This window comes from Mus musculus, chromosome 16 (genome assembly GCF_000001635.26).
Source record: "Mus musculus strain C57BL/6J chromosome 16, GRCm38.p6 C57BL/6J".
In the NCBI taxonomy this organism is placed as follows: Eukaryota; Metazoa; Chordata; class Mammalia; order Rodentia; family Muridae; genus Mus; species Mus musculus.
In genome coordinates, this window is record NC_000082.6 from 63542390 (window position 1) to 63562022 (window position 19633).

General features: G+C 35.7%; 1 protein-coding gene across 2 annotated transcripts in view; it reads right to left on the minus strand.

Moving 5' to 3' along the window:
• Positions 1 to 1142: 1142 nt before the first annotated feature.
• Positions 1143 to 19633, minus strand: part of Epha3 (Eph receptor A3) — a 320644-nt gene continuing 302153 nt past the window's right edge. For both annotated transcript variants that reach the window (NM_001362452.1, NM_010140.4), the window contains exons 16-17: positions 10101 to 10256; positions 1143 to 3847 (exon numbers count right to left, since the gene is read on the minus strand). In NM_001362452.1, the coding sequence (NP_001349381.1) occupies positions 3742 to 3847; positions 10101 to 10256 (262 nt within the window). In that variant the 3' untranslated portion in view covers positions 1143 to 3741. The remainder of the gene's footprint in view (positions 3848 to 10100; positions 10257 to 19633) is intronic.

Genomic DNA, 19633 nt, shown 5'->3' on the forward strand with positions numbered 1-19633 from the left:
CAGAGCAAGCTCACAGACAAAAAAACCTTTCCCCATAATAATATTGAATAACATTTACAAAACAAATGGCAGTTTTCTCTTTTTCCCTGCCTACAATTTAGTCACCTTATCGGTTACAATGATTCTCTACTCCACTCAACATGTTGACATGCCATTTCTCATTCAATGCAAAAATCACTTCTAATTTGTTTTGTGATCTCTTCCTAATTACTTCTGCCTCTATAGGTTTCTCAATTTAATTTGTTTCTCTTTGACTTAAAAACTTTTCATTTTCATGTAAATCGGTTTCATTAAGTGGACTACAGTGGCAAAGAGTTTATTTTTGCTCAAATATCAGGCGTGTCCTAGCATGTAGCTTGCAATTTAGTTAGATGGCTTTTATTTTTATTCCACCCATCTATACTATCTTGGCTTCCTTCATAGCTGTCATACACTTCCCTTTGGACAGGAGCTATCCTGAAATATCTAATTTCTCTAGAGAGCATGATTTTGTTTTTGGTTTTTGTTTTGATATTTTCTTCATTTACATATAACCCCATCGCTACATCCAGGACAAACACAGGTCTGAGTATTTTCTGATCTGAGTAATATATTCCTCTACCCCCTGTGATCTAAGACAAAGCTTTAGAATCTCTGTTCAGATCATTAAGGAACAATGATAATTTCATGGGAATCATACAATGTCCTTATATTAAAACCAGCTAGAGTAGTATTTTCCACTTACACAAACATATAGCTTCAGAGTAACTTAACGAGTAGAAATGTGTGCTGAAACAAAGAAGATGTAAGGAAAGACTTACAGCTGATTATGATTTGCTCTTTGGTTCTACCTCTGCCAAATCTGTTGGCTGAGGTGAAAGCATGAGTTTTACACTCCCCTTTAAATATGGATGTTTGAGTAAGTGAGTGACTGAGTGTGTGTGTAAACTAGATGCATAACCAAGAGAATATTATTATATTTATCCTCTATGAAGATTGGAATTACTGATGAAGTTTCCCAATTTACTGGCAATAGATTGGAACATTAAATGGTTTTGTTCCATAATGAAGAGGACAAAAAGCATGACATAGATGTTTCCTGAATTCCCTGTATAAATTCGCATATGCTTCATATATAAATAAAACATCAAAGACCACTTCTGTATTCTGATCTGTAAAAATATTTTCATTATGTTTATTATAAAAATATAAATGTTCCCACTAGAAATCATTTTACATTAGTAAGAGGCCATCTACATTGTGCAACATAAACTAAATGAACCATGTTTTTAAAATGCAAGTTTAAAGTAAACACATACTGCCAATCATATCATATTTATACATGGCTTGATAGATACTCAGTACAGCCTAGACTGGGTGTGTTGCGAGAAATAAATAATATCTATAAATCAAATTTAAGATACAAATCAGGTAATATGGTACATAACATGGCAAGGGAGCGGTAGCCTCATTGATATGGGAAGGCAATGTAGTTCCTGTACAAAGAGATGGCCATAAGCGATCTAGTACCTCTACTCCCCAGTCCAGAATCGTACACTGTTATGTTTACATATGTACAGGGAAGGGGTTATGCAAAGGAAATCCATAAACGGTGAGATAGAAAAATACTGACAAATGAAAAGCAATATACTGCTTAAACCACCTCTAATTTCAAACAAAATTCTCAGTCAAAATAAATGCAACAGATTCAACAAGTTTTGAATACCTAATTATTTTGAAATTCATTTTTTTAGCATGTTCAGAATATTGCCTAAGAGAATCAATGCTGTCATAGGCGAATTGGTTCAGATGCTGGATTTGAATTTTGACCTGGTATTCCAAATTTTAAATTACTTGATTAGAGTCTTTTCTACCTGCTTTCAGGACATATAAAATTTATTATTAGTTTCATCAGCTCATTTCCAAAATATTCATGCTCTTATAAGTTCAGTACAAATTCTAGCAGCATGATACGGAGTATTGTCAACATTTGGGAAACAATTTCACATCTGAAAGAACTCACCTAAGCTCTAGTATACTAAACCTACAACAGATTACATTTGGAAATCTGCCTCTATGATTGGAAGCTGTATTTCTTTAGTGTCCCTTTTTGCATAGAGACGTATTTCGTACAGCACTGTTTGAACCATCTTGTTCTGTGACACACACATCCCTTGATCCTATGGAATGATACTATCAGCAAGAAAATCCAGAATCTAAAATATTGCTTCAGCATGTGTCATCATCAGGATGCCCGTTAGGCACATCCTTCTTAATATTCAAGAATATGCTTACAATTGGCCTTTCCGGAACAGCAAGACTACATCCCCATAATGAGACATCTCATTCCTCCATTGTCTGTGGATGTGGATTTATTGGTTCGATGAGTTGCTTTTTCAAAAATGTTATGCTTAATAATATGTTTAGAAGGCCAAGGCTTCTAATCATGCACCTAACTCACAATAGGTACATTGAAGTGGAAGACTCAAAGATAGTTATACCTGATATTGATCATGAAAGTGTGCAATTAATTGACGTACACCCCAGTGATGCAGATGAGTAGCTTAGTTATCATCATTCTCTACATGTTTAAGCAATGATATTAAGACTTTTCAAAACAAGCAATTTTTCTTTCTTATCATTTTTTTTTTTTTTGGCTCATGCATTTACCTATATGCTGCTGTCAATTACTGTAACCATTTAACCTCATTTTGATCTTTCCAGTTTGCAAATCTAAGGAGTTCTAACAAGCTTCTTTCATGAATGAAAGGAGTTGATATCCTCTAAGCACCAGAGTAGGGAAGGTATGACATCTTGGTAAAAATCTATTACATACAAGCCAGTATATTACACTAAATTAGGAGCATACATTTACTGATAAATGAAGAGACAAAAATGAATGGGATATTCAGACTGTGAGTGATTTGGTGACAGTAGGAACAGGGAAAGCATTTCATTTTGTTGGTACATGTAAGTGGATTGTTCAACAGTTGTAGAAAAGAACATATAATTCTCTGGGTATAGTTAAACATGTTTCTTACTGCTGACAATTTGCAATAGCATTTGGCACTTGGCTGTAACAAAACCCAAATTAAATCATCAAGGCATAAATATAAAACAATTTAAAAATCCAAAAGAAAATAAATACGCACTTGCCCCCAAATTAAGACGTGTTTTTACATGGTCTACTTAAGGAAGGTAACAATTAAAAATGTATAGTATTTAAAACAACTACAAACTTTATCTCTATATGCTTCAAACAGATAAAGAGAATACTAACGTGATAAGGTAGTAAGTATGGCCAGATAGTTTGAGGTATAAATGCCTCCATTTTGCTTGTTTTTAAAAGAAACAAAATACCTGTTACAGATTTTTTTCTGTGTATAAAAATACGACAAGTCTTTTCCTCTGTGGCCATTCACAACAAAGCCTTCAGGTCTGTTTTGCTAGTTTACTTGGTTTATTTCCATGATAGTTAATGATCAATGGCTCTACACTAGTTCTTCCACTTCATACTGAAGAATTTTAACTAACCCCATCAATTAACATTTAAAAAGCAATTACAAAGCAAAATGCACCCACCCACCCATCTGTAAAATGATAGGGGAAAATAAAGAGATTTTTCAATTCCATTTTAAGGCATTTGGACTTATAACTGAGTGTCTTATTAGACTTGGAGCTTTCTGCAGCATCTTATTTATCATTTCCATCTGTCTGCAGGATGCTGCTGCATCTTCCCGTTTCTCACATCCCTCCAGGACTTTACACTGGAACTGGACCATTCTTAGATTGTGTTTCTAGAGCTTTAATGGTGCTGATGATCTTCTTCTGTGGCCCAACCACAGTGACACCAACCTTTTTCATGTCACTGTAAGACACAAGAGAAAAATAACTGGTAAGACTCCTGGTGTTCTGAGTAGTGTAGTAAGAGGAAATTTTTACTTTTCAAATAAACTCAACTGTATAATTATACAACCCATGCTTGATATCTGATTTCTAATTTTCTGACATTGATCTGTTGTTATATTTGGGGTATTCAATTCCTATGTTGTATAGGAATATAGATGTTGAAATGGGAAAAATATGCTTCTCACTGTTTTGTCAACCTAAAACTAGCATTATCTTCATTTAAAATGAGGTCTTTGGGGAGATATAATTGGCCAGGGGTTGAAGAAGTACAGAAGCAGAGTACTAGGCAATGATGAGTGATAAATACAGTGTGCTTCTTTACAAGAGACAGAAAAGCATACAGAGACATAGGAAAGAAGAAAATATACAAAGGGCGTCAGAGATTGAGTTATACTGTCATTCAAATCCCATTATGTACCAGAAGCTAGAGGAAGCAAGACTCTGCTTAATAGAGATCCCTTAGCAAGTTAACCAATGTCTTGATTTCTCATTCTTGCCTCTATAATTTGAGAGAATACACTCTTATTGAAGCTGACAACGGTGTGAATATGTGTGAACTTTTTTTATTAGCCTAACTGATTACAGATAGTAACACAGTTATTGAAATCTTTTGATATTCCTTTGAATCAGATATACATCAGGGGTTATTTTTGGCTGCAAGCATTAAAAGTCTGAGGTTATAATTAATTGTTTTTTTGTACTTGGATGTTATGCCATAGAAGACTTCTACTTAGTTTCTCTTGGGACACCTTCCCTGGGGTCACAGAGATGTCTGTCTATACTGAGACCATGTGTGAGCATATTCGTCTTCTGCATACTCCTTGCTATGAGAAGGCAGACATTGAAGGGAACACACTGCTGACTCCATTGATGAAAGTAGTGCTATTTCTTTATCATCTGAATGTTTCAATCAATGCCAGTTTAAGAGCACCATGTCTTGACCCTCCTAGGTTCTTCCCAAATTCATGACCGACAGACAGCACTGGTTGCTGATGCCATAGCATTTATTTTTGTACAGTCATTCATAAATGGAAGAAGGTATATCTTTATTAAATGTAAAGTAGTTTAAGCTTAGAAATTGATCATAAAAATAAGTATTGCAAGAAAATAGCTTCATTTTAAATAAAAATAGCTAAATACGTATATTTCATGAATTGCTTCTTTTTAAAACAGTGTGCTGATAGGTATATATGGTCCTAATCCCCACTCAAACAGTTCCTTCTGTTGAGAATGTCTTGCTTCTTTTTCATTTTCATCTCACTTTTATTATTATCAATAATGCCCGCTTTTCTTTTTGATTTATTTTCTTCATTGTATTGTCTTTCCTTGTCTTTTAAGCAGGTAAATTTGATATGAACAGGATTCTCGTTTAATTTGACCCTTGTGAACAGACAGCAACTTAGCAGTACGTACTCTTTACTAGAGGCTCTATATTTACTACAGAAAGAAACATATGTGTGCCTTTATCCCCAGAACCTATGAGGAAGGGGCAGATGGAGTTCATGACTTCAAGCAAGACTGACATACATAGTGGGTTTCAGGACCGTCAAGGTTACATATAGACAACTTGTATTGAAGAAGCAGGAGGAAGGAAGAGGAAGAAGAAGAGGAGGAAGAGGAGGAGGAAGAGCAAGAGGAAGAACAAGAAGAAGAGAAACAGGAGGAGTGCCAAGAGTCTGGAAAATAACTAGGGACATGCCTTGTTACATCTGTTCAGTGCTGTCCTCAAACATATTCCTAGAGAAATCTATATAATAATGTCTTAGATTTCTATGTCATGAAAGTTATGGAAGACAACAGTAGATCTAGAACTGTGTTTAGTTTTAATACTGAAGATTACATCTGATTTTGGACAGCATAAATAAATTATCCCTTTTTTGTTTTGTTTGTTTTATTTTGTTTGTTTTGTTTTGTTTTTTTTTTTAATCATCTTTGTTTTCTCTGAACCACCCTGCCTTTTTCACACTCTTACTACTAACTGCTGCAGTCTCAATAGCATGAATGGTATCCTCAGGTCATTTTGATTATTCTATCTAGTCTAAAAGAGATGCAGAATCATTCAAGACTAAATAGTTGCTCTCGATTGGGACCAGAGGCTGGTATATTATCTACATCTCAGACACAAAGGGATGAGTAATAGACATAGGAAATGGCATTGCAAGATGCAGGATACTGACCTGTAACAATTACTCTGTTAGGCATTCAATGCCCAAATTTAAACCCCTTCTGTCTCCACAGTTTCTGCTACTCTTGGGATCCCTGTGATGTCTTCTTTCTCACTAGGACCTCTCTATGTCAAGCCTACACTGTAAAATAACATTTTAATGTTTGATAAAAGTGTGCTCTTGGCTTCATGTAAAAATTTGGGGATGTTAGTAACATTCATTTTTAATGAAATCCCTAAAATTTATGAAATTAATTAAAATTTACTTGAGCAGGAAACTCTACTGACCTTTTCTTAGGGCTTGATTAACTGAGCAGTAAAAGAGAAAGAAATTCTATATACCATCCTGGTATCATATATATACCATCCTGGTATCAGCCATTTCTAGGACAAGAGTTATGTGGTTAAGTAGCTTATTTCTGAATTGAGCCTGCATGGCAAAAAACAAATAGGAGTTGAAGCAATCAAGTTCATAACAACATGGGGACACAAGGAAATTAAAAAAAACAAAATCAAGATGAGTGTCTGACAACATTTCAGTTGAAAATGTGTGATTATTTTCATCGTGGTCTCAGTAAATTAAATTCGGTGTGTGTGTGTGTGTGTGTGTGTGTGTGTGTGTGTGTGTGTGTGTGTGTGTGTGTCTGCATGTGCTTCTTGGCTCTGCTTTTATGTGACTACTGAGATGGGAACTGAGGTTTTGGCTTTTTGCTTGTATTACGTTACTTAATGGACAAAGGCAACTCCTTAGTCTAGTAAGAAATTTCTTCCTTCCTTCCTTCCTTCCTTCCTTCCTTCCTTCCTTCCTTCCTTCCTTCCTTCCTTCCTTCTTTCCTTCCTTCTTTCATTTTCTTTTTTCTTTTCTTTTCTTTTCTTTTCTTTTCTTTTCTTTTCTTTTCTTTTCTTTTCTTTTCTTTTCTTTTCCTTCCCTTCCCTTCCCTTCCCTTCCCTTCCCTTCCCTTCCCTTCCCTTTCCTTTCCTTTCCTTTCCTTTCCTTTCTTTCTTTTCTTTCAATTCTCTAATAATACAAACCAAAGGCATGTATAAGGCACAGAAAGATTATTAAGGAAATAGATGGTGGTCCCACATTGCTCCTAAACTGAGGACAAAAAGACAGGGGGTAGGGAAGATATCTAAGGGAGTAGAGGACAGCAACATCTAAGACAATCTGTAGTAATTAAATGAGAATGGCTCTCTTAATCTCAAACATGAATCCTTCCATCTCACTTAGTAGAAAAGTTTGAAAAGATTAAAAAGTATGGCTTTGTTGAGGAAGTGTGTCAGTGGGGTGTTTTAAAACTCCAGGTCATATCCAGTTAGCTTGCTCTCTCTTGCCTCCAACTTGCAGGTCAGTTGTATGGTCTCAGTTACTGCTCTAGCACTGTATATGCCTGTTACTATGCTGTCTGCCATCATGGTCATGAACTAACCCTCTGAAATTGTACATTATCTCCCAATTAAATGCTTTCATTTATAATTTGTTTAGGTCATGGTGTCTCTTCACAGCAATAGAACAGATGCTTAAGATACTCTCAGAATATGAAGAGCAAACTAGAAGGAATGAAGACTCTCAGAAGAGATGAGGTTGCTTCCTGAATGTATATTTACCAGTTACTCAAATGTAAGTTGTAGTGAAAGAAAATGTTCTATCAGCCAAAGAGTTTATTGGTTTACTACTGTAATGTTGACACAAATCATCACTAAGTTTTATGTTAGAAGATACCTTGGCTTACCTATTTTGAACAAAGAGCTTTCTTAATCTATTCACAGCTTCTAAAGGCTGACTGTATTTATATTACAATGTAGCAATTAATCTTATTAAAAGTGATCTGTCTCTTAAATTTCAATTTAGTACATCTTTATGCATTATGAAAAATAAATATTTGCATAATTTTGCTTTTAAAAATCTGACAATTCGGTGGAAACATTCAACATTGTGGTTATTCTTTGTCATAATTCTATGTTCTAAAGCAGGTGTCTTGTATAGCAGAACACTAAATGTTTATGTTACTAAAATAAGAATGTATAAAAATGTTCAAAGGAAAAAAATTGAATACTCAGATATATCCTGCAACTGAGTCTGATCAAAACTACCAGCACAGAAACTCAGTGTACTGTTGATTGGATAAGAGATCTGTTCAGTAAACATAGCATTCCACTTTAAACAGGACTGTCTGAATGTTTTAGATAGACAAAAGTAAGTTTACTTTTTGAGAACAAGTTATCCTCTCCAATAGCAATAAAGATGTTCACAAGTCCTTCTGTGATCTTAAATGTTTCTGGTCATAACACTATAACACCAATTAAATGAATTATTTGTTGTGTACTTATGTATGAATTAATTACACTCTGTACTTCTCTAACATGCAGCTCCCTACAATGAAATTGTTGAAACGACTCTCAGGGTAACATTCAAAGCCTTTATAAATGCAATAATGTTTAAATACCTCAGTTACAGAGGGTAAGACTTAAATGAACTTGAAATGACAAACAGTTACATTCAACATAGGGAAGATCAAAGTGAGAAAGACTGACAAGTAATTTGGTCAACTTGGGGTATATCTGCCCAACACAAACATCTCTCTTTAAGACAATCTGAAATCTGGCACTTGAATGAAGGCCTCTAGAATCAAGTAGGTGATCTCCTGCCCTACTTCCTTTGAACAGAATTGATAACTAAGGGCAGGCCTGTGGCTATGAAGGTTCTTATTTCCAAATAGGAATAAATTCTTTCTTATAGCTCTACTGGTTAAGATATCTGCTCCTGTGGGATAGAACAAACAGCAGAGTTAAAGAGCTTATGTGTGCATGCATGCCTGTGTGTGTATGTGTGTGTGTGTGTGTGTGTGTGTGTGTGTGTGTGTGTGTGTGTGTGTGCATGTGTGTGTGTGACATTAGAGAGATATTTTTATATATTGATATTGTTTAGAACACAAGAAAAGGACACAGTTATAGCATCAAGTGAAGTAAATTGAACTTCATTTACAGAGAGGTGAAGAACATGGCCACTTGTTCTTTGCTTTCCAGTTTCAAATCACCATACCTTGAGGGTACGAAAAAAGTTATCATTTTCACTGGGATCATATTTCTTATGATCTGTTTCTTATTTTTTTTTCATTTTTAGGGAAAGGGTTTTATGTAGGCCACACTTGTCTCACACTGTCTATGTAGATAAAGAAGATCGTGAACTTCTGGTCCCCTGTCTCCTTCTAAGTGCTAGTATTAAATGTATGTACCTGCACAACCATTTTAAATGGTTCTGGAGAGTAAATGTACTCTACCAACTGAACTATATATCTACTTCTTACTTGAGTCTCAATAAAATCCATTTCCTATAATCAAAGAGTTTCTTAAATAAGAAGATTCTTCTTGAAGTGGTCCCTAAGAACCAAGGCATGGTATACTTGGTCAAGACTAACAACACAACGCATATTTAATCTTCCCCAACTATGAGCCTTTAAAAACAAAAACAAAACAGCATTGTCTAAAGCTTATTTGTTACGCCACATTTCTGCATGCTTTTAATTCAGAGAGTAAACACTTGAATAATATATGATGATAGAGTTTAATAGATGATAGATATTCAGCAGTTGTGAAACTACTTTTAGATTTTGACATTTTTCTCTCCCTAGTAGATCATTCATCTACAGCTCAATTTCCAATATTGACAAATGTGAAATTTTTTGTAAAAAAAAAATAGTAAATCACATACATAAGAATACACACTATGCTTGTTAATTTTTTATACTAAAGTTTGTATTTATGCATCTAGCCAGGACATCCTGCTATCTAGGACTTCCCTATCCTGTGGGAACTTCCTTTCATGAGAAGAAAGATAGCTCAATAAATATCAATGTGCAAATGGTCAAAAGGACTCTTAGGCTCTGCTCTGTTATTACAGTGGAAATTGCTTTGAGAAGTAAAGCTGATATTATAACCCATGAATCTTAAACAGGTATAACCAGATATCTATAACCCAGTAATGAAAGATGAGTATGATCAGGAGGATGTGCACAGCCCTCTGTTTTCTCCCCATTATGCCTCTTACTCTGTGGAGATCTTGGCAATGGTGTCACAGGAGCTGTATTCGACGCCTGTGAAGATTTCCTTACAGTGTGCTGTCCTCATGCCGTTAAGCCAATCACCAGTTGTGTGGAAGGTAGCGATATCGACATTGCTTTGGTCCAGAAGAAGGTTTGATGGCCTGTAAGAAAAGAAACCAACCAAAGGGTAGAAATTAGGAGTGACTGTAGTGGCTAAGTGTCAAAATTTGACACCACCGTCAGCGGGAACTTCCAGACTGCATGTCGTGTTCCTGTTTATTTGAGGAATTGATCTGCCATGAAGACTTCATCTGTTCAAGCTGGCTCCTTGGAAGGAGATGGTAGTACTCTTGCTTAAGTGATCTCTTTTTCTGCTCTTTCCTGCTTTTTAAACCATCAAAATGTCATCATCAAAATATATTAAAAATAGCAATATATCTTTTTCTAATTGGATCTTTTAATTCCTTAGCAAAGTAGTATGATTTAGAGACAGTTATAGCAGGCATGACTCAGTAAATACTTAGTCATGAACTCTGTTTCGACACTAAATCCTTTCCAAATGAATGGCTGTTTGTAGAAATTGCAGAGCTTTGCTGGGTAGAGAATAATTTGAAATATAAGGCACATTTACAGCCAAATTTGAAGTCCACATAATTTTGTATAACACTACCAATGTCATTTAAAGGGTAAAAAAATTTAAAAAGTATGCAAAAATAGCAGATGGATAATAATATATGGAATTATTCCTTATTGAAAAACACCGAACAGCTATTACACACACATTTGTGTGTATGTGTATATACATATATTGAGAGATACAGACATAGAGGTAGACTGTGATTTATATTGCCAGCATTCATCAGCATTAATTAAGAAACATTTAGGGTTGGTTTATGTCGTCTATTTATACATGTAGGAATGTGAGCCAGAGTAGTTGATGCAAAGGTCCAAAAGCGAAATGAAGGAAATGGAGCAACTCTATTTCAATCTCTGAAGATTCAAAAGAAGCAAGATATGAATAAACTGTCTTAGGGTGGGGGTGCTTGTGTTTGGTGGGTTTTTCTTCCCTCTCCATTCAGCTTTTAAGGGCCCCATTCTTTAACTGTCCTTTGACTCACAAGCATGTTTTATCTGACACTTCTATTTTTTTTTTCAATAAGGGAACTTAAAACAAAGAGGTTACAAAGGCCTTATTTGTGGATTAAATTTAAAACTCACAAACAATTATATTGTTCCAGGTCTATGCTAAGCACATTACTCAGGCATTAAGGTTTAACCTTCACAATATCAGGCATAGATGGTATATGCTTTATAATAGACACAAAAGTCAACACTAACAGAAATTAGATACAATCTTTTTTCCCTGAGGCAAAAGAGACAGAGAAGAGATTTAGATATAAGCTCCCAGGGGAGCAAATGGTCTTCCCTGCCATGCTACATCATTTAAATCAGATTTGACTGTGTCTTTGTTTTTCTTAATGTATTTGTGGTCATAGGGTGTTGCATCACCTCTGATCCAGGGAAAAATCCAGTGTATAACACATGCTACCTATGTGGTCTGGAAGGTTTTTGGTTTTCCTCATCTGTGAAATTCCATAGCTGACAGCTACATGCATCGGTCCATTCAGAACAAGGCTGCCTCGGAATTGTAGAGGTTTGATATTAGTCTGACGTAGGTTGCATATGTTGTGGATCTTATTTGCATATTTAAAACTTGAAAAATCAAGCAGTTCATTCATTTCAAATTTTGTGGAATAGCTGGATTGCCATGATATTAATTACTGTGTTGAGAGGCTGTAAGTTTAGGCATAGGTAGTATTATGTCTACGATGGTGCAAGAGCCCTATAAAATGTCTGTTACTAGAAGTCTTATTAGAATAGGCAATAACTTTTGCAAGCTCATTATGAGGTCCCAAACAAACCTTGTAAATGGATGTGCTATTCTGCCTCATGTTGTTGCAGTTCTCATTATTGGACAAAATGTTTACATTAAAACTATACCAACCATAGTATAATTTCTATAATTGTGAGTGTGCACTTTGAATTTTTACCCCATCAGGGTGGTTGTTCAAGATCTTTCATATTTTTGAGGTTGGCACTGGATTTAATCTTTATCTCTTAAGAATTCTAAGTGTATCTTAATGACCCCTAAGGTAAATGTTGTTCAGTATGGAGCATTTTCCTAGCTTCCTAGATTCATGCTGTAGCATGAAATATCCATTATTGTCAATTTTAAACTTTTAAAACTTTTGTACTTTTAAAAACGCTCATCTAAATTAAATATGTAATTTGAAGTGTTACAACTCAACCTTTATAAATAAGGGAACCCAACTTGGGGATCCAGAGGACTCCAATATAAATTAAGAATATTTAGCGTGCTTCATTATTTTTGAAGTACATTTACTGTCATGGCTTAGAGTGAAATCATATCAAGTAACTGAAGCCTTCACACATTCAGATGCTCTGGAGTGGTCCAGTGTCTTATGTATGAGAGGATTCACTGGTTATCATGTAGGTCATGTGAGAAACATTCCTGTTATGAATAAGAAAATAACTTTGAAGAAAATTCATAAATGTGTGAACTCTACATCTCAAATGCAATTTTACTGGGAAGTTTCATTTACAATTGTTGATGGCCCCCTTAACATACAAACCTACAAAACATTCCTTAACATACAAGAAACATGCAAAGTGTATTTAAGGTTTTAAAATTTTTATTCATCTTCTCTCTCTATTTTCCTGTGTGTGTGTGTGTGTGTGTGTGTGTGTGTGTGTGTGTGTGTGCCTGTGTGTGTGTGCATGTGCATGTGTGGTGTAACCAACATATTAAAGATGCTTGTGCCACAATGCACATATGGACATCAGAGGACAGCAGTGTCCTCTGATAATTTGTCCCCATCCATCTCTATGTGGTTAGTGGTGATCAAACTCAGTTCTTCAGTACTGACACTAAGCTCCTTAAGCTGCTGGACCATCTCAGTCTTCCAGAGATAGACATTTCAGGAAAGAACTTCAGAGCCTGCCTGAGACCTAGGTTCTATTACTTAGAACACATGAGAGAAAATAATAAATGGATATACAATTTTATTATGATTTATGTGGATATATTAAAATAATCTGATTAAAACTTTCTAATATAAAACTAATTTAAAGGAAGATTGGAATATTCCATTTCATTATGCCTATATTCTTGTCTTCATACAGCATAGCTGAATAATAGATTTTTTTGGACAAGTCATCTTTCTCACATATAAAGTGCACAGAAAATCAAGTATGAGAAAGCTTTTTAAGAAAAATGCAGTGAGGCTAAGATACAAGACAATGAGATAGAAAGTCCCCTTGGATGTCAAGGGTAGAAAAGCACCTGCAGTTATGATCATACACAGACCAGACAGTTTCCAGGTCTCCAGTAGCTGTTGCACAGAAACCATGTCGACTCTTAGTTTCATGAATAGTAATACTTTTTTATTAATAGGTTTGTGGCTATGAAGAATCAAACCCCAGGCCATTTATTCGGGATATTTATGAAGTGTGTCTAATAGCAAAATGGGAAACATTTTCTTTTCAGCTGAGGAAGGTTTGCATTTTTAAACTCAGCACTTTGGACAGACTCAAGAAGAAGTTCAGGAAAATGAGTGTAAACAAATTGAAATAAAACAGGACAGGACATGTGGATTAGGGATTAGAGTGACCCCAGCTGAGTTTTTCTGTTTATGACTTGGATCAAAGTACAACCAAGACTAAAAAAGGAGGAGGAGGAGGAAGAGGAGGAAAAGAAAGAAAGAAAGAAAGAAAGAAAGAAAGAAAGAAAGAAAGAAAGAAAGAAAGAAAGAAAGAAAGGGAACCTAATTTTGATGCCAGTGACCTCAGAATAACCATTCCTGCAAAGTATCATTTTTCCACTTCCAGGATTTCTCTAGGGATTTCAAATAAAAATTGGTTCCTTTCCTCCTCAGAGAGGACATCTGGAGAGTTTATCAATGGATAGGAATTTGTCTCTCACTGTGAAGAGCCTGTGATGTCTCTTCATGCGCACCAAGGGAATCCGGCTTTCTGAGCAGCTGCAGGCAGGAGGGTTTTTTCAGACCCAGCCCCAGACACAGGGTCTGAAGGGGAAATTTATAGGCAGGGTGATGTGCACCGTGAGCTCACACTTTTACTAGACAAATTAGATAGGTTTCAATCCATGCAGCTGTAAACGATGTCCTACGGAGTTCCACCTGATCTTTTACAGCTTTTCATAAATCAGTACCTACTGGCCACAGACCGCAGTCATTAAAAAGAAATCATGGAAATTACATGTTTGCTCAGGGGAAGCAAAAAATAACTTTCCTCCCCTGCTTGCTCCCTCCTTGTATTTGGGTTTGTGAATTATTCTTTTATGGGCTTTCATACCCTTGTGTTAAAGAGGAACACATATTTTTCTTCCCATCAACTCCTATTTGAGCTGCCAGTGCTTACAGACCAATTAGCACCAGGTAGTGGGGAACAAATGTTAGCTAACTACTGCCAAGCCCAAGAATATCTCCTAATTGTCAGCTCATGTCAATACTGTCCTAGATTCATTAGAATTGAGTAATAACTTATTCTTTTCAGAATTCTGCTTTACAAATGGCATTTTTTCATACCTCAAAATTATAAATAATATATATTTCTTCAGTCGATGAGTAGGTGTCATGGCCTCTAGGACAGATCACTAATATGAAAGATGTGTGCTGTAAAATTTGTTTTTAATTTTATTTATTGGGAATAGTTTTGAGGCATGTTACATCATTCCTTAAAGCCAAAATATTAATATCATTTTCATTTACTGTTTTAAGTTCCTTTTACAGTTTGGTTTTTAACTTTCAGTTTGATGCTTGTTCACTGTATTCAAGAAGGAATGTTACATGTGGCAATCTATTTGTATGTGGATCAGTACTAACCTTGATCATTTTATCTATAAAATTAAAAGTCTACATACTATTAAATATATTAACTTTCTGTTAGCAGTGAAAAATAGCTATTTATATTTATTCAAAATTATATCTAAAAATAAGTATGTCTTTGTTTCCCAATGAGAAACTGCTAAAGAAATGAAACATTGAGGAGAAGAAAGCCACTGTCCTCTTTAAAGCTATTAAGAGAAACTTTTGCAGTTGTATCTCTTGTCCACTTTAATCCCTCCCTATAGTAAACTTTGTTACCTTGGTTTTAAGATTCTTAATAGGAAGAAGAAATCACCTGGGTATCTGGCATATTTGTTTCCTTGTAAAGTGTTCTTTATAATGTTTTTCAGAGAGCAAAATCATCCTGTCAGTTCAGAATTTGAGGCAAAGTCATTTTGTGGAATAAGACAGAATTGTTTTTGGTTGTCGACTTTATCTTGAAGTACAAACTACTTGTCAAAAAATCAGTTACTCTGAAAAATACTGTTGTACCAGAACGTCCAGCAATACCACGTCTAGGCATATACCCAGAAGATGTGCCAACTTGTAATAAGGACACATGCTCCACTATGTTCATAGCAGCCTTATTTATAATAGCCAGAAGCTGAAAAGAACCAAGATGTCCCTCTACAGAGGAGTAGATACAGAAAGTGTGGTACATTTACACAATGGAGTACTACTCAGCTATTAAAAACAATGAATTTATGAAATTCTTAGGCAAATGGATGGATCTGGAGGATATCATCCTGAATGAGGTAACCCAATCACAAAAGAACACACATGATATGCCCTCACTGATAAGTGGATATTAGCCCAGAAACTCAGAATACCCAAGATACAATTTGCAAAACTCATGAAATTCAAGAGGACCAAAGTGTGGATACTTTGTTCCTTCTTAGAAGGGAGAACAAAATACCCATGGAAGGAGTTACAGAGACAAAGTTCAGAGCTGGGACTGAAGGAAGGACCATCCAGAGACTTCCCCCCAACCCCTTGGGATCCATCCCATAAACAAGCACCTAACTCAGACACTATTGTATATGCCAACAAGATTTTGCTGACAAGACCCTGATATAGCTGTCTCCTGTGAGGCGATGCCAATGCCTGGCATATACAGAAGTGGATACTCACAGTCATCTATTGGAGGGAACACAGGGTCCCCAATGAAGGAGATAGACCAAGTACCCAAGGAGCTGAAGGAGTCTGCAGCCCTATAGGAGGAACAACAATATGAACTAACCAAGACCTCCAGATCTCATGTCTCTAGCTGCGTATGTAGCAGAGGATGGCCTAGTCAACCATCAGTGGGAGGAGAGGCCCTTGGTCTTGCGAACATTTTATGCCCCAATATAGGGGAATGCCAGGCCAGGAAGCCGCAGTGGGTGAGTTGGGGAACATGATGAGAAGGGAGGGTATAGGGGATTTTCAGAGAGGAAACTAGGAAAGAGGATAGCATTTGTAATTTAAATGAATGAAACATCTAATAAAAAAATACAAAAAAAAGTATTTTAAAATGGCATTGATTATTGGCCATTAACAGAGAAATGAGGAGTTGTTTGCTTTTGCTCAGATTTCTGCTGTAAATTCATTAACATGATCCTCTCATAGTGACAAATTCATTGAAAAGCAATCTCTACAATGATTTCAATTAACTCTCCATGAGTTGGTCCTCAGTACCACATTAAATATAGATTAATTAGAATATTTCAGTCTTTTTTTTTTAACCACAGAATTAGTTACATTCACTTTGCAACTTCCGCCTAATTGTTTTAATACATCTTAAAATTCTTTATCTTAATGATTTGGGTTCCATGAATCAATTATAATATTAACAAAAAATGTAGCTTTTCAGGCTAGAAGGATGACTCAGTAGATAAACCATTCCCAGTGGTTCTCAGTCTCTGTGGGTTGAGACCTGTCTGGGATCAAATGGTAATTTCACAGGGGTGGCATATCAGATATTACATTATAATTCATCACAGTAGCATAGTTACAGTTATGATGTAGAAATGAAAAATAATTGTATGTTCTGGGTCAAACCAACATGAGGAGCTGTCTTAAAGGACTAGGCAGGTGAGAACTACTGAGAGCCTGTATACAAAATAACAGATGGATATGATTGCTGACCTCGAATCCCTGTCCCCGGCCTCCTGCAATGGTCCTCCACAGAATTTCCATCAAAAACATTTTAACAAAGTCATCTCTATCTTATTCTTAACTTTTGTTTTTGTTTTAAATGTATGTTGATTTCAAGGAGGTCTCATCTCAAGCAGGCTTCCAGAAGGGCTTGAGATATGTCTGAATATTAAAAAGGAGGGCTTCATGCTTCCCCACCATACATATACATTGTAATTGTGTTTGTCTTTGCAATTTCTCAATGGCATCTCTTTATAAATTCTGTACTCACCATGTAGGTAGCCATAGGCCTGCTATGATTTAAGATTTCTCAATCTAAAACAGTTCTGTTACAACCTTCCTAATGCTGCAGCCCTTTAATACAAAACAGGTCCTCATTTTGTAGTGACCCTCAACACCAAAATTATTTTGTTGCATATTATTTGATACGTGACTCCCAAAGAGGGTTGAGAACCAATGCTGTCAAAAAATGAACCAAAATAGTTCTAGGAAAATAACTCGGCAACCATCCATCCCTGAAGTCCAATTCATTTTGCTCTCTAGGTTTTATGAGTCTCACCATTTCACTTATGACAATGTTTTGCCCACTATGTAACAATCACAATCCTTTGTTCTCCTCTTTACTGTAGGTAATATTTCCCAAAGCTCTCCTCCAGAGACTTTTCTTTTTGGGTGGGAGTGACTATAGAGTGTTATGAACTTGGATACTCAAGGATGTTTATGTCTCTTTTCTTTGTAGTAGTAAATTTTATTGAGTGACTGCGTAATTCCCATATAAGCAGCCTAAAAATTTCCCCAGGTGCCACGAAACAAAGGAATATTCAACAGAAGCCTTTGACCATTTCAGTGTGATTCTTGGCACTTGTAGAATTTAATTTGGTTACTCTGCAGATTGTAACTTCAGCATTTAGAGACTTTGCCATGATATTTGAACACCACAGCAATATAGAAGTCTCTGAAAATTATAGACTTGCAAGTTGGAATTAGAATACTCCATTGTCAATCTATTAGAACCACATATTCCCTCCATAGAGCCTCATGGTAATCCAGAGTATGAGCACTTTGTTAGAAATTAACTTTTGTTAGAAAAATGAAACAGGGATGCATTGGTGATAAATACCACAGTCAATAAATTTGAAATTTTTCTACTAAGCATACAATCATGGCTGCTATTCTGTGCCTTTATAAAGAGGACTCTAAACAGGGCTAGGACACACTAAGTTTCACTGTGTTTTGAATGCTCATTTGCCTGTGCCTATCCATCTTACTACTCCCACTTCCTCTCTGTCAAGGAGAGTATAGGGCTCACAGCCCTCTAAATGTAAAACCCAAAAATCCTTGTTAATATGTTCCATCACTCTACACATTTCATTTGCTACCAGGTTTTATACTATCTACAATTCTGTATCCTATCTTAAGCCTTGTTTAGTAGACACAGAAATTGTTTTCTATGTCCTTATTTTGGATTTGTTTGTTTCTCGTCTTTCTGAGGTATGGCTGCCACCACACTATTGCTTCCCTTATTCACAGGGATGGAAATTCATCTTTCTATACATAATATTATCACTCAAAACAATTTCTTAGAGACCTTATTCATAATCTTTATACTAGTTTTTTAAATGCTATATTACAGTAGAACTGTTACATGCTATGAAATCGAACTCATCCACTATGCTTTTATGTGGCTTATTTATCTCTACAGTTACCCACCCTATAAAGTTTAATGTTGTCAGTTGTTTATAAAATTTTACATACAATATAAATTAATTTCTTATGTTCATTTCTAGAGAATTGCAAGACTAAAATTAAAGTCACATACCTTCGTTACTCCTGAATATATTTTCCTTCAGTATATTCATATTCTATGAGGCATGCAGAGTTTCTGAACATCTTTTTCTCCACACTCACATGTAAGCTGGGAGTGGAAGTTGCATCGGCTATCTATATAGTTATCGTGGGATTTAGCATAGTGCTACATGAAATTGCTTTTTAACTGTGATTGTATAGCCTCAGACTGTGGCTGTCAGCACACTAAGACCATATATGTCTTTTGCTACTTGCTGTATTTTTAAGGAAATAAGTCAGTTACTTGAAATGAAGTATACTATAAAACGTAATACAACTTCTCTTCTTACTACTCCATGTGATGTCTAAAGAGAGCTTAGTCCTGGAGAACCCTGGCCCTCTACTTTACAGTCTACTTTAGTCATGGACCCTGAACAAGATGCTCACAAAACCCCCATAATAGAGAGAGTCTGTTGTGAGTCAATTCAAATGAAGTTATAGTTTTAAAGAATTCACCAAAAAAAAAAACCCTCCAGAATGAAGAAAATGCTAAATATCATATTGCATTTTACAAAAGAAGACAATGGTTTGGATTTGAATCAAATAACCAGACAACTTCTGCAACAAATACATGATGCATTAGATGATTCCTTAAGGACAGAGAGATGCAGAGGAAAACTGGCAATGGA